At 45.4% G+C, this 13,987-nt stretch overlaps 1 protein-coding gene across 2 annotated transcripts in view; it reads right to left on the bottom strand.

The window, feature by feature from the left end:
- Window positions 1-4,162: 4,162 nt before the first annotated feature.
- Window positions 4,163-13,987, bottom strand: part of PRR5L (proline rich 5 like) — a 37,692-nt gene continuing 27,867 nt past the window's right edge. For both annotated transcript variants that reach the window (XM_013959600.2, XM_013959599.2), the window contains one exon: window positions 4,163-7,044. In XM_013959600.2, the coding sequence (XP_013815054.2) occupies window positions 6,662-7,044 (383 nt within the window). In that variant the 3' untranslated portion in view covers window positions 4,163-6,661. The remainder of the gene's footprint in view (window positions 7,045-13,987) is intronic.

Genomic DNA, 13,987 nt, shown 5'->3' with positions numbered 1-13,987 from the left:
CACCCGCAGGGCCCTGGCACCTATGTACACTAGTGCAGGAACTGGTCCATAATGAGGCTGTGAGGTCTTTTTCTTTTCCTTTCTTTTTTTGTTTTAGACTCCCAATCTATGTTCCTTTTTCCAGCTGTTCAGGTTTTTCTACTCTCCATACCACTGCAGAAGCTCGCTCAGGGCAGCGGGAGGTTAGGGTCTACAGTAAGCAGGAGCAGGAACTGTGGGCCACTGCCTGGCCACCACAGGAACGAATGACTGCTTACTGCTCCCACTCACCACTTGGGAGCGTTTTTAATCACACAGCACCTACAAAAGAGGAAAGAGCAAGAGATACCCTGTAATTTGTTCTGCTGAAGGTGCTAGTTGCAGCTCCCATGCAGGCATCATGATTCATTTCTGTATGAAGTAACCTCATGCTGGAGACCTCCCTATTTGGGAAGGGTGGGCAGGGCTGGAGATGGAAGTAAGAAAGGCAAAGGGAAAGCTCTTTGGTGGTGCTGTGGCGTTTCCAGCACAAGGTGAGGAGGGGGGGGGATCAGGGCTCCAGTCCTGATTTTGCAAAGTAGGAGGGTGTGAAAATACAGGGGCAGGAAGGGAGTGGGAAGGAAAGGCAACTTGCTTTTGCTGTCTGGAATTTCCACAGCTGAACACATCTCCATCTGCCTCTAAGTTTCACAGTTGTGAATGAGGAGAGAAGCTTGCTTTCACTTACATCGCATCAGTACCTAAAAATTGCCCATCTTCAGCTTTCCCTAAGTGTGAGAAAGACCCATAGACAGTGTGCTGCTTTCTGCAGGTCAGTTTTGGTGGGCACAGCAAGGGCCCTGTCAGCATCCTGCTGCATGGGCGGTATATTTTGCTCTTAACATAGGACGTGCATTCCCAGCTCTGGCAAGGGCAGTGCAAATCAGTGCCACCAACTTTCACCACGTTACGACACTACTCAAATCCCCTTTCTCTTGCTGGAACTCCCCACCATGTAATGTGGTATCAATGTGTCCCTGGCCCACGACCCCGGTCACTAGCACGGGGAAAGAGCCACATGGGGAGTCAGGAAGGAGCAGGGAGTCCATTTAGGGAAGCAGCTTCTTGGCTGTGTGACTGTACCGTGGCCTCCCACTGGCTGTGGCTACACCTGTGGCAGCTGGTCCGTGAATTATTGCTCCGGCTGATCAGCCGTGATCAGCACGCAGCTCAAGGGAGGGAGGCTGTAACATTACCCCTGCACCAGGCTGACTGTGGAGCATGGAGCAGAAAGCATGAGACCCAGCAAGTGTGAAGGTTACTCTTTCCCATGCAAAGTTAAACAGACAATATGTCACAATAAATAAAGGCTACTTTGGGTTACATCAGAACTTTTAAAAAAAAAGTTCATATAAATGTTACATAAATGCAACAGTTTAAAATGAATGTTTAGGGAGGAACAATTTCTGTGAACACATAGGCAGTCTTAAAGAGTCAGAGTTTTCAGTCTGTAGACTTGAGATTGTAAGCATCAAAAATACCATTCCTCCCGGGGGAACCCACTGCCATTAGGACCTAAAAAGAAAGGACAATGGGCTACATGAGAATCATTCCAAACCCTACTGCAGTTCCCATGCTGGCACCAGTGCCAGCACCTTAATCACATCAAGATTTACTGGATTTCTTCAGACAGACAATTTAAAAATAAGCTAGGTTGCTGCCCACCCAGCAGGGGACTGAAGAAGCTTGGCTTGTTGGCAATAAAACCACACCGCTTGCCCAAGTCTGCTGAGACCCCTCAGTAAATTTATGACAGAATTGTAAGGACATAGAGAATAAATCACTTATTTTTAAAAAGAAAAGACAGTACTAAAACTGGCAGAAGGAAGACAGATTTGACTTAATCTAGATAATCATCCAATTAGAAGGTAACATGCAGACTTTTGGAGGTGGTGAGAGAAATCCTTTCTTCCCATACTGACAGCTTACCCAGAAGGCTTTCACAGACTCACAGAATGGTTGAGGTTGGAAGGGACCTCTGGAGATCACCTGGTCCAACCCCCCTGCTCAGGCAGGGTCACCTAGAGCACGTTGCACAGGATCGCATCCAGGCGGGTTTTGAATATCTCCAGAGAAGGAGACTCCGCAACCTCTCGGGGCAACCTCTGCCAGTGCTCTGTCACCCTCACAGTGAAGAAGTTTTCCCTCATGTTCAGATGGAAGTGTCTGTGTTTCAGTTTGTGCCCATTGCCTCTTGTCCTGTCACTGGGCACCACTGAAAAGAGTCTGGCTCCATCCTCTTTACACCCTCCCTTTAGATATTTGTATACATTGATAAGATCCCCTCTCAGCCTTCTCTTCTCCAAGCTAAGCAGGCCCAGCTCTCTCAGCCTTTCCTCATAAGAGAGATGCTCCAGTCCCCTAATCATCTTGGTAGCCCTTCGCTGGACTTGCTCCAGTAGTGCCACATCCCTCTTGTACTGGGGAGCCCAGAACTGGACGCAGTACTCCAGATGTGGCCTCACCAGGGCTGAGTAGAGGGGGAGGATCACCTCCCTCGACCTGCTGGCAACACTCTTCCTCATGCACCCCAGGATACCATTGGCCTTCTTGGCCACAAGGGCACATTGCTGCCTCATGCTTAACTTGGTGTCCACCAGCACTCCCAGGGCCTTCTCCGCAGAGCTGCTTTCCAGCAGGTCAACCCCCAACCTGTACTGGTGCCAGGGGTTATTCCTCCCTAGGTGCAGGACCCTGCACTTGCCTTTGTTGAACTTCAGGAGGTTCCTCTCCGCCCACCTCTCCAGCCTGTCCAGGTCTCTCTGAATGGCAGCACAGCCCTCTGGTGTATCAGCCACTCCTCTCAGTTTGGTATCATCAGCAAACTTGCTGAGGGTGCACTCTGTCCCTTCCTCCAGGTCACTGATGAAGAAGTTGAACAAGACTGGACCCAGTACTGACCCCTGGGGGACACCGCTAGCTACAGGTCTCCAACTAGACTGCGCCGCTGATCACAACTCTCTGAGCTCTGCCATTCAGTGAGTTCTCAATCCACCTCACTGTCCGCTCATCTAGCCCACACTTCCTGAGCTTGTCTATGAGGATGTCATGGGAGACAGTGTCAAAAGCCTTGCTGAAGTCAAGGTAGACAACATCCACTGCTCTCCCCTCATCTACCCAGCCAGTCATTCCATCATAGAAGGCTATCAGGTTGGTTAAGCATGATTTCCCCTTGGTGAAGCCATGCTGACTACTCCTGATCACCTTCTTACCCTTCACATGCTTGGAGATCACATCCAGGATGAGCTGCTCCATCACCTTTGCAGGGATGCAGGTGAGGCTGACTGGCCTGTAGTTCCCTGGGTCCTACTTCTTGCCCTTTTTGAAGACTGGGGTGACATTGGCTTTCTTCCAGTCCTCAGGCACCTCTCCTGTTCTCCATGACCTTTCAAAGATGATGGAGAGTGGCCTAGCAATAACATCCACCAGCTCCCTCAGCACTCGTGGGTGCATCCCAGTGAGGCCCATGGATTTGTGGGTGTCAGGCTTGCCTAAATGATCTCTAACTCAATCCTCCTCGACCAAGGGAAGTCTTCCTTTCTTCAGACTTTCTCTCTTGTCTCCAGGGCCTGGGATTCCTGAGGGCTGTCCTTAACAGTAAAGACTGCAGCAAAGAAGGCATTCAGTAACTCTGCCTTCTCTGTATGTTTCGTCACCAGGGCACCCAACCTTTCTCAAGCGGCAGACTACTGAGAGCAGAAAAGACCTGCCCTGTCTCCCTGTCGCAGTTGCATGAAATGGCGAGCTGAGAGGAAGTGTAACACCAGTCTCAAACCAAAATCTTGTAAGGAAAATGCAAATTTTCTCATATCATAGCTTTCACCTGGGGGCAGAGTCTCTGCCAGTTGCTTCCAGGAACCTACCCTCAGCAGGCAGAGATGATCCTCCAAGCACTGGTGATGCGGTGCTGCCCCATGGTCCTGACTCTGCTTCAGTGCCAGAGCGCCGCTCCTCCATGCCAGCTTCGCACTGCAGGGCAAAGCAGCTGCAGGGTGCAGCTTCTCAAAAACACTTCCAGGTTTACCTGCACAGCTTGTAAAGGGTATGTGCTTGCAGAGCCTTGTGCATCCTAAATGTTTGGAAGAATGGTGCTCATTACCAGACCCTCAATTTTGTTTACAAAACAAGTTTTGTTTATCTCAGTTCACAAAGTAAAGCCACCAGCTTTAATTCTCCCTAAAAACAAAACAATAGGGCATGATTCAGAGTGGCTTGGTGCAAATTTTTGCAAAGTAACCAATACAAAATCAAAACAAAACAAATTATACAGACATGTAAAACAAAATAAATTCAAGTTAAAACCAGGACTAGATTCCTATTAGCCCCAGAGATGATGATCCAAGAGTGTGTCAGGAAATAAATAAATCATTCTCATTTTCATCATAAAAGAGGACTCCACTCACTAATCCAAGTGGCTTGAATAATTACCAAAGGGGAATGGGGTAGAGGAGAAACAGAGAAGAAAAGCATCTGTAAGAGTGAACTGAAATGCTGCAGAGCGATCGCTTCCCCACATGCCATACTGTGGCGAAGAGAAGGCATTAAATGACTGCAAGTGGCCAATAAAATTCCCTTGGAGCAGTATGGCCTCATCTGCCCCATGCTGGAGGGAGCGCGCCAAGGCGACACCAGCGCAGACTACCAGGTTTTGCTGTCACTGTAGAGATTGTGGAGCCCCACCACAACCCACAGCCATCCTGGGCAGATGACATCAGATAATACTTTGGCCTGATCAGTCAAATTTATGAGTAGGAAGGCAATTTAGTCTACAGTCCATCTACAGGAACGTGCTTAAAACCATCTCTTTCTGGCCTCTGTCGGACTGTGCATGCTCCTTCTGGAGGCACACAGCACAACTGCATCTCTGTTCTCCAATCTGTAAGTGCAGCTGGTGACCAAAACACTCCGCATTTCCACAAAGGCCAACAACTAAGGTGCCTTAGGTAACTCCAAGAAAAAGCAGGCCCTTTCCAAATATCTCTTTCAACAATTGCAAACCACAAGAGATAATAATTTGCTTTCTTTTTGCTGCACGTGCTGCTAAGGTCAGATCCTGACAGGTCTGAGTTGCACTTCCACTGCAGACAGTGGAGCAGATGATGCTTAACGCCCAACAGAAACGGGGCAGATCCTGTAGTTAATGTCATGGCATGCGAAAAAAACATCCTGAAGGCTCATCTAGCCTTCTGTTTTTCTTGTCAAGATAGATTTATTTATAGTCAGTACCACAGGGACGGGATTCTAGTGGCAGTGGTGTTATATCCATATTTTTAATGGGATTTGACATTTAAGGCAGCATTTCAGTTCACCTCTAAGCCTGTAATTACACTTCCAAATCTACTTAGCTAGACATCAGCAGGGTATCCCAGGGGTCTGCTTGAACAGATTGGATGTGTTCCCACAGAAGCAGCATTTGAGTACCAAGCGATGCTGTAAAGCAGACTGCAGTGCCTGACACACAGAGCCATTTGCATTTCTTGAGAACCGCACCCACTTTTGATCTTCAAAATTAAAACAAAGACTTCAAATAGCCCTTGCTTTATCTTAAAAAAAAAACCACTGCACTGAATCAAACACCACTGGAGGTCACAAGCACTTCACGAATATGCTGCAGAGACAGGATACCTTTCTACATCCAGTTGGTTATCTTTGGTCTCACAAAATCCGCAAGTACTAGAAGTACCAGAAAGGCCCAAGGATGATATCCTTTATGTCAGCTCATGCCCTGGAATCATGATGGTCCAGTCTTGAAAAGCACCTTTATGTCATCCTCACAACAAAAGTGCAGACTCTATTAAGAGTTTCCTTTCTGAAGGAATCCATTTAGATTTCTTTCAGTGCAGCCCTACCAACACTGACCTTTTGAGAGCAAACTGATGACAATGCCAAGATGCTCAGGACTATATTTTGCCCCCAATTTACCCCCTGCCTTTGCACCCAATTTACCACCCCTAAAGATACCACTGGAACCAAATAAAGTACATATGAAGTACTCAACTGGGCCTCCATGTATACCCAGTTCTATTCAGGCTTGTTGAGATTTGGACTTTTTATCCATGCTCATGGGAGGCAAAGAAAAGGATCTCCTTTTCTCACAAGGTATCTGAGCAGATTTTTCTGCAAGATGCAAGTGGTTTCATCCCTGAGTTCAACTTTAAAAAAGAAAAATGCAGTCCTCAGCCATCGCCATCCTAGTGCCAGAAGCAAAGAGAGGGTTTAGCATAGTGTGCTCTGCTACAGAAGCACAGAGCAAACAAGCACTACAGAACTGGGAAAGATGGACAAAAGCAGAATGAGGCTAATTTGTATCATACCAAAGAAATGGAAGGAAACCTGAGGCCAAAAGGTATGGACCAGTACAGGAAGAAAGTTTACAGAAGAAGATACACTGCGATGTTCAGCAATGAAACCTTTGTAGCCCTCAATGCTTGTCTGGGAGCAGCCTGGTACCTCCATCAACAATGATCCTAGACAGTCAGGAAAAATAAATCTAGAGAGCCTTTCCAAAGAGACATAAGACACCCCACCCAAACATTTCAATGACATGAGCAAAGATCGTATTCTCCTCTTTTCCCAGTGGGGATGACATGATAGTTTGTCCAGCTTAGTGCATACAGTTCTTGTCTTCTCTGCAAGACTTCTTCTAGCTGACTGATGTGCAGTTCAGCTCTGCAGGGTCCTGTCTACCTGCTGCCATGACTGTCTCTGGCCCATCAGCAATATTGGGCTCACTAGAGCACTGCCTGTGGCTGAAACTGGACTGCAGGAGGAGGCATTTGTCATTACTGTCTGACTCTTCAATGACCATTCCTGTGTGCATCATGGAGGCCATTGCCAGGAGCTGAATATCTGAGTGAGCATTGGCAACAGTGTGGCGACGAATGCTACCGCATTTTTCCAGGTAAGCCTCACCCTCCTGCTCTGTCAGTGGTGTTAGGGCCATCTCGCTGGGCTGCCGACTCGTCACCATCTGAGATGAATAATTCAGTATACCAGTCTTAGGACGCAATCTGGAGTACCTTCTCCCTGGAAGATAAAAAGGAATGCAGGAATGATCAAAAAGGCATAGATAAAGCATTGTGCCGAACTGCTAGGCTGGCCATAGGAAACAGGCAGGATTCACTTGCAGCCACACTGGGTTTCCCTTCTCATTATCCCTGGGGAACATTCACTTTAGTTCTTCCTGCCAAAGGTTTTGAAAGAAGCTCTGCTTCTTCCTCAGTAAGGAAATAGCTCCCACCTTGCTTTAAGGCAACAGTGCTGCTACCTACAAGAGAAGTGAGATGAAAAGTGATGGGTACGGCAAACTGACTTTCTTCAGTGTCCTGATTGTCTTCTTACTTAAAGAGGGGGCGAGGACAGAGCAGGAGCTCTCATGTGTAGGTTCACTGAAATCAGCAACATTCAACTGGCACAAGCAAGGGGAAACAAGCTCTCTGGAGAGAAAAGGTCTCCTTTTGCTCTCTGCTTTTGAAAAATCAGCCCCAAAAGAAACATTCAGTGAGAACCTAAGGACCCATCCCTTTCTCTGGAAAATTTCTCTCAAGAGATACCATTAGCTGGTGTCTGTATGAAATTTCTGACATTGCACCACCCTTCTAGCTGTCTAGGGAAAGGCTGTTTGGCTAGCACCATCCCACTGTACCTTCTAAAGACCACGCACAAAAAAAAAGCATTTCATCCACTTCTGAAACATGGGCACTTTTGGGGTAAGACACTGAAAACATCTGAGCGTGCACAGGAACACCACACAGCAGCCTGGGATGAAAGGTGCAGAAGAATGCAATATTTATTGAGCACTGCCAAAGGCGTGCAGCAACACAGTGGCATCGCAGGATGGATGCAGGCTCTAAGAGCTGCTTGGCAAAACATTCAGGGGAAAAAATGAGTTTCCTGATTTAAAACTCAAGCTCAAGGCACAGTCCCCAGCACCATATCATGAAGCACCATTTTAATTCTGACACTGATAACATCGACAAGCAGAGGTCTGAGTTTGTGTCCTGGCCTCACTGTAATTCGCTCCCCTAGCAGGTTTAATCAAGCAGTATTACTTTTTGCCTGCTGTCTGCAACTGCTGTGCATCATTGCTATGTATTGTTAAACACCTCCCGTGATCTATCGCGGAAGCAGCTGATCAGGCTGTTCCCTATATATCTTTCTGTCTGTCTCTTAGTTTCTGAAAGTGCAGGGTCTCAATTCATTAATTCAGAAGCCTTTTAGACCATGTAAAATCCTTCCACCAAGACTTTAGAGCATAAGCGACAGAGTAACAAAACACAAAGCAGAAGTACCAGTCACTGAAGGTTATGAAACACTTTTGGAAGCTTGCATCAGTAAGAAAGGCAGAAAACAAACTCTATATTGTTATAGGGAGATACGGGTGAGCAGCCAAAAACTCCACCACTGGCAGCAGCCAAACTATGACAACAGTTCACCCTGCTGCTTCCAGCAATGCATTCATTTGAAAAGGTTCATTTTTTGCTGCTTAAGAATATGTTAAAATAAGTTTTGAGGCCAGTTACAGTAAATACACTCTTTAGGTGTCCACTGCAGCTCAATCCACAGCAAGCTGTAGTGTTGGAGGGCATTGGGGAAAGGTAATTTAAGGGGGAGGCACACAGGCATTCCTCTCCTCCGTGACCCTCCTTGCTGCTCCATCGGCAGGTGCACATGGGGGCGCAGCAGGTGAGCACACTAGCATGGGACTGATTTGTAGCATTGGCACCACCTAAACCCACTCGGACTGTTAGTGCTGTGGTACTGCCTACACCTGCTTCATAAAAAATTAATCTAGCATAGACAAGACCTAAATTGCACATGAGGAATTAGCAGCAGCTGCTTCTCTACCTTCCCCAATATTTACCAGGGCTTCTTCATTTCTGACTTCCATGAACAAAGTCAAGTATTGACACTAGAAGAGAGAAGCTAATGGCGAAGGTAGTTATTTACCTGTAACTTGAATGAGCCAGATCCTTAAAAGATCTGTAAAAGTATTTAGGTGCATATCTCCTATCTGCATTAGGAACTGCTCAGCTTGAAGCTTTAGAAGCTCTCGGGCTGAGAGGAGAAAGAAAACTCAATGGCTTAAGTTAATGGTTCACAGCACTCCCCCATACCATGAATTAATATTTAGGCTGTGACTATCTTGCAGTGGCTTCAGCTGCGCAGAGGTATCTTAGCTAACTAGAGAGATCTGAGAAAATCAAACTGAACAGAGCCACGCAAAAAGCACTTTCCAGACTCTGTTGCTGCAGATTTGTAGGCAAGGACAGAATCTTTGTTCTTCTCTTTTCCTAAACAACACATTTAAAATGAAAACAGGCCTCATTTAAACAGGAATAACTTATGGCCCTTCCCATCCCAAAAAGCCAGGATACACAAGAGAAAGAACAGAAAGAAAAGTCATAGTCATGGCCTGATGTCCACTTAATAAATAAATAAAAATATTCCCTTGAGAAAAGAAGTGCCAGTTTTGTGTGTAATTTTTCAGTGTTGCTGAAAGAGGCAAGTGTGATGAGCTGAGAGATTAAAGTCCACTAAGAGCAAGTATAATTCAGAAAGCAATAATGTAAAATTACTCCTGCCCAGCCTGGCTACCCAGCCTTCACCTGAACCGGGAAAGAGAGCCTTTTCTGTTACATCCTTGGTAGCTATGGTAAAATGGTCAGCTAGCGTTATTAGTAACATCAACCACTGTGGTAGTTTGCAAACCAGCCAAACAGACTATATTCATCATTTCAGAGGCATATACACTATGCATGTAGGTGTGCGCATGTGTGTACATATACACACTCACTGACAAGCAGACTGCACAGAGCTGATGCATGTGTCAATGCTTCAAAGTCTGATACCACTAAGCATCTGAAATCTAATCTGAATCTGGATGGAGAGATTGTAAAAAACTGTGGGTATTGAGGAAAACACTGATAGTAATTCAAAAGACTGCACCATTCCCCTCAGACCTCTATTAGCATGGAAGTAGGAGTACTGCACTGCCTCCTATGTGAAAAATAAAGCAAAGGTCCTGGGTCTGATTACACTGAAGCAACCACTGCAGCCCAAATATACTGCAATGACAGTGAAGACATACTTGAGCTGAACCCAGAACTGAGCAGCGATTGCAAACCCACACAAGCACCTGGGCAGACACACAGCTAGCATGCGCTGGGGCCACACTGCTGCCACGTGATCACTTGTCACCTAAACCACTCGGCTAATTAGCAGCGTGAGTACATCTGTGCTCTATGTAGGCCAACATTTAGTCAGCATTCTCACGGCATGTTTTCTAAGTAGGTAGGCAATCAATATCAGCAGTTTATCCTCAGTGCTTGAAATAAAATCCTCATATATTTTAATTTGGAGAAACTAAACTTTAACTCCTCTCTTCCCTGATTATGAGTTGCTCTATTACAGCCAAGCTGCTACATTCTGTACTAGAAATAGTATTATTTCACCATGCTCTTCTTGCAGCCATGATCTTTTGAGATAAAGCTGCTGCTCACAAAGATACTATGCTTTAAATCCAGCTGAATATTAAACACTGAATAAGACAGCAGAAGAGTTAACTAAGGACAGAAAAGGGCAGTTTGCAAAATCACAGTGCTTCTCCCAGTCCACTGGAATTCATTAGGGCTGTTTAAACTGCAAGTTATTCATTTCACACAGATGGGATAAGGAAGAAGCAGAAAGACCATTTTTTTGGGCCACTAGATGACCCTACTTTTCTAACTTAGATTTTGTAGTGGCTTTGGATATCTTTAATTTGTTTAGAGATATGGATTTCAGATCTCAATATTACCTATTTTCAATTACACCTTTTAGCTGTCAACTGATAAAAACAGCAACAAAAGCTACTGGGAATCCTCTCCTTTTGAGGTTAATGTAAGGACATTTTTTCCCCCAAATCCAATAGCACTGACAATTAGGCCAAATGGAATTCGGTGAAGGGCAACACTATGAAAAAGGAGTAAGGCAAAGGCGATTTTGAAATGAAGACAATCCAGAAGTTCATGTTTTACTCCAGCCTGATTTCCCACTCCTGCTAGGGGTCTTAGACAAATCCCTTGCACCTCATTTCTCAACGATACCAGGCATTGCTTTGTTAAATGTTGCAATATTTTAGTTCACATATTTAAGGAACATTCAAGCAATTAAGAAATGTATTAATTAAGGAAGGGATCGCTGAGTGGAGCCTGCCTGTGCTAGTCAGGAACATCAACAGCTAGAGAGGAAAAATGGATAGCATTTAGACACTCTCTCTAGCCAGGCAGGTCTCTCTTTCAAGGTTAGGAAAGGGTTTGTAGCTGAAATACTAGAGTTAGGTACCATAAGTGGATTAGCCAGACTTCTGTCTGCAACACAGACAAGCCACCCTTCATGTACCCTGCATGCAGAATACCCCTCGCTTAGTAAAGAGCCACTCCCTCACTACAAAAGAGCAAATTACACAGTGTGCTCCACAGCACGCTGCAGGGATCTGAAACACGACTTACGACTCCTCGTAAGGCAGCCTTCAGCCTTGACCACCTCTGCAGAGCTGGAGTCCTCAGGCGTTATTTCGGTTTCTGAGGGAGAAGCTGATCTTAGCTAACTGGTTAAGACACCATCTGCACTACTGGAGCCAGATTCAAATCTCTGCTCCAACTAAAGCAGAATGATGCAAACCCATTTGCTGCCACATTAGCCAAGCACTCTCCACATTCGAGGAAAAATACCTTTCACATCTACCTTCTCCACGCACTGAACATGCAGGAGCACAACCAGACCTCACCAGTGAAGAAAACTCAGTATGTGGAGGCCTGTTCTGAGGCCTCAATGGCTTTTGCTTGGACTAGGACCCCAAGCAGTTTGCTACCCATAGGGTATCCTTGTGCAGCTTTGCACACGCAGAAATATAGGCAACCAGGTTATCAATAACACTTTGCTGGTGGACTTAGGAACCCAACTGTTTAAATATTGGAGTGCCTTTAATAATCTAGACCTTCATCTGTGACAATCCTTGATCATAAAATTTCACAGAAGTTGGGACAGAGGAGAGAGGAGGAAGGTGGTGGTGGGGGTGGTGGGAAATAAAATACACAGTTTAAACACTGAAGTGCTCAGATTCTATCTGAGGTAGCTACAGGAATTCTCCAGCCCCACAGAAGCACAGTTTCCTGCTGTCACAGCAAAACGGGTGGGATCCCACTGAATGTGTGTTGGAAACAAATGCAATACAGCTGGACAGAGCTCCGTGGAAGAAGTTAGAAGAATTTTGTTTTCTCTCCACCAGCAAACATTTAGCCTGAAATTGTAGCTATAAGAGATAAGAGATAAAGGAAGGCTCACATGGGCAGTTAACAGGAGGCCTTGTAGTAGGGGAACCTGTAACTAACACAGGCAAAGGACAGGCAGTTTGCTCACCACCTGCTAAGGCTACTCAGCCTTCGGCTTGACTGAGGAAACTGGCCTGGCTTTTGGCTTTTGAATTTGCTAATTCACTTAAGATTTGGTAGGGCTCTGCTCTTATTATCTCCCAACAACAGCAGTAAGACATTCTTAAGTCATTAGGCAACACTTTCTAACGCCAAGAATAAGGGCTGCAAGAAACTGCACAGAAAAGTTGTGGAGTTTCCCTCGGTGGAAGTTTTCAAGAACAGGTTAGCTAGGCTTCTGTAGAAATGGCTTACATATCACTAATCAAGTGTGGAACAGAGAGGTGGATAGTAGAGAATTTCTCTATTTTTATTCTTTTCAAGTGAGGGATGACCTGACTCTTTTGAGGAAAAAAATATGCACAGATGATTTCATGCAATGAAAGTGAAATCCTTCCTGATGAGAATCACTTAAAAATTAGGCAAAACTTTGAACATTCATTTATTGCTTTACCTTTCCCCCTTTATTTATTTGATAGAACAATCACAGTCCGCTGTAAAATTAAAGTCTGCAAGTCTTGAACAGACCACAAGCTACACTACAAACTCATGACTGAGAAGCATCAGACTGGATATCTTCTGATGACTTCCAGCTTTTTTTTACCTGCAAGTCAGCTGTCAGTTGGCCCTCCTCAATTACTGTGCAAATCTTATTACACAGTGGAGCACTGTCTCACCTCTGTAACACTGAAATAATGCTATTTATCCATTGTATCAAGTCATCCATACAAAGCCGTAATGCAGAGAACTCCATCCAGAAAGAGCCCCCAAAGGAGAGAAAAAGCACAAAGCAGCAGAGAGTTTACATACAACGCTATAATCTTTGCCCAAATCCTTTCTCATTTGCAAATCTTCCTGTAGGACAGCCCTTTGGGGAGAAAGGCATCCCTGGTTAATGTTTCCAAACCCCACCACCCAGAGCTGGCAGTCCACATGCTCCAACCACAACCACATCATAGCGCAGAAGGCAAAGGGAGAGCTGGCAGAGAATTCAAACATTAATTAATGGGTTGCCATGGGTTTCCAGTTGAAAGAAAGCCATTTTACCTATAAAATGGGCTGTGTCTTGTATCTCACCAGTGGCCACACAAAACACATTATCATGCATAGTTTAGCTAGAAATTTTATTTCTGTTTTGGTGTGTTATAGCTAGGAACATAAGTGGGGGAGGAATTTTGAAGGGAATTTTTGCAGGCACACTCAAATCAGCAGTGATGTCTGTGCCAAACACACCCTCTATGTGAGGTTAAATGCATGGCAGGAAGAAGGTGAACGTTTTATTTTCTTCTCCATTCACAATTTAAACATTGTTTTTTAGACAATTGGATCCCTTCAGTATACCCCATCCTGATAGTGCAGGCTGTGGCTAACAACTCACATGGAGGAAACAAGAAGGGTGGGTAAAGGAAGAGCATCACAGCACAGCATACAGTGCATAAACCAGCTGAGGCAACTATGCCCTAATGTTTCTGCCATAACCCAGTCTCCTACCAGAATGGTGGTAACTACAGAACTGCCCCAAGGTGAAATGGGGGCACAGTCCAGCCTCGTTCTCA

Source organism: Apteryx mantelli, chromosome 4 (genome assembly GCF_036417845.1).
Source record: "Apteryx mantelli isolate bAptMan1 chromosome 4, bAptMan1.hap1, whole genome shotgun sequence".
NCBI classification, from domain to species: Eukaryota; Metazoa; Chordata; class Aves; order Apterygiformes; family Apterygidae; genus Apteryx; species Apteryx mantelli.
Note: the sequence above shows the minus strand (reverse complement) of the source record. Positions and strands in the feature narration are given on the sequence as shown.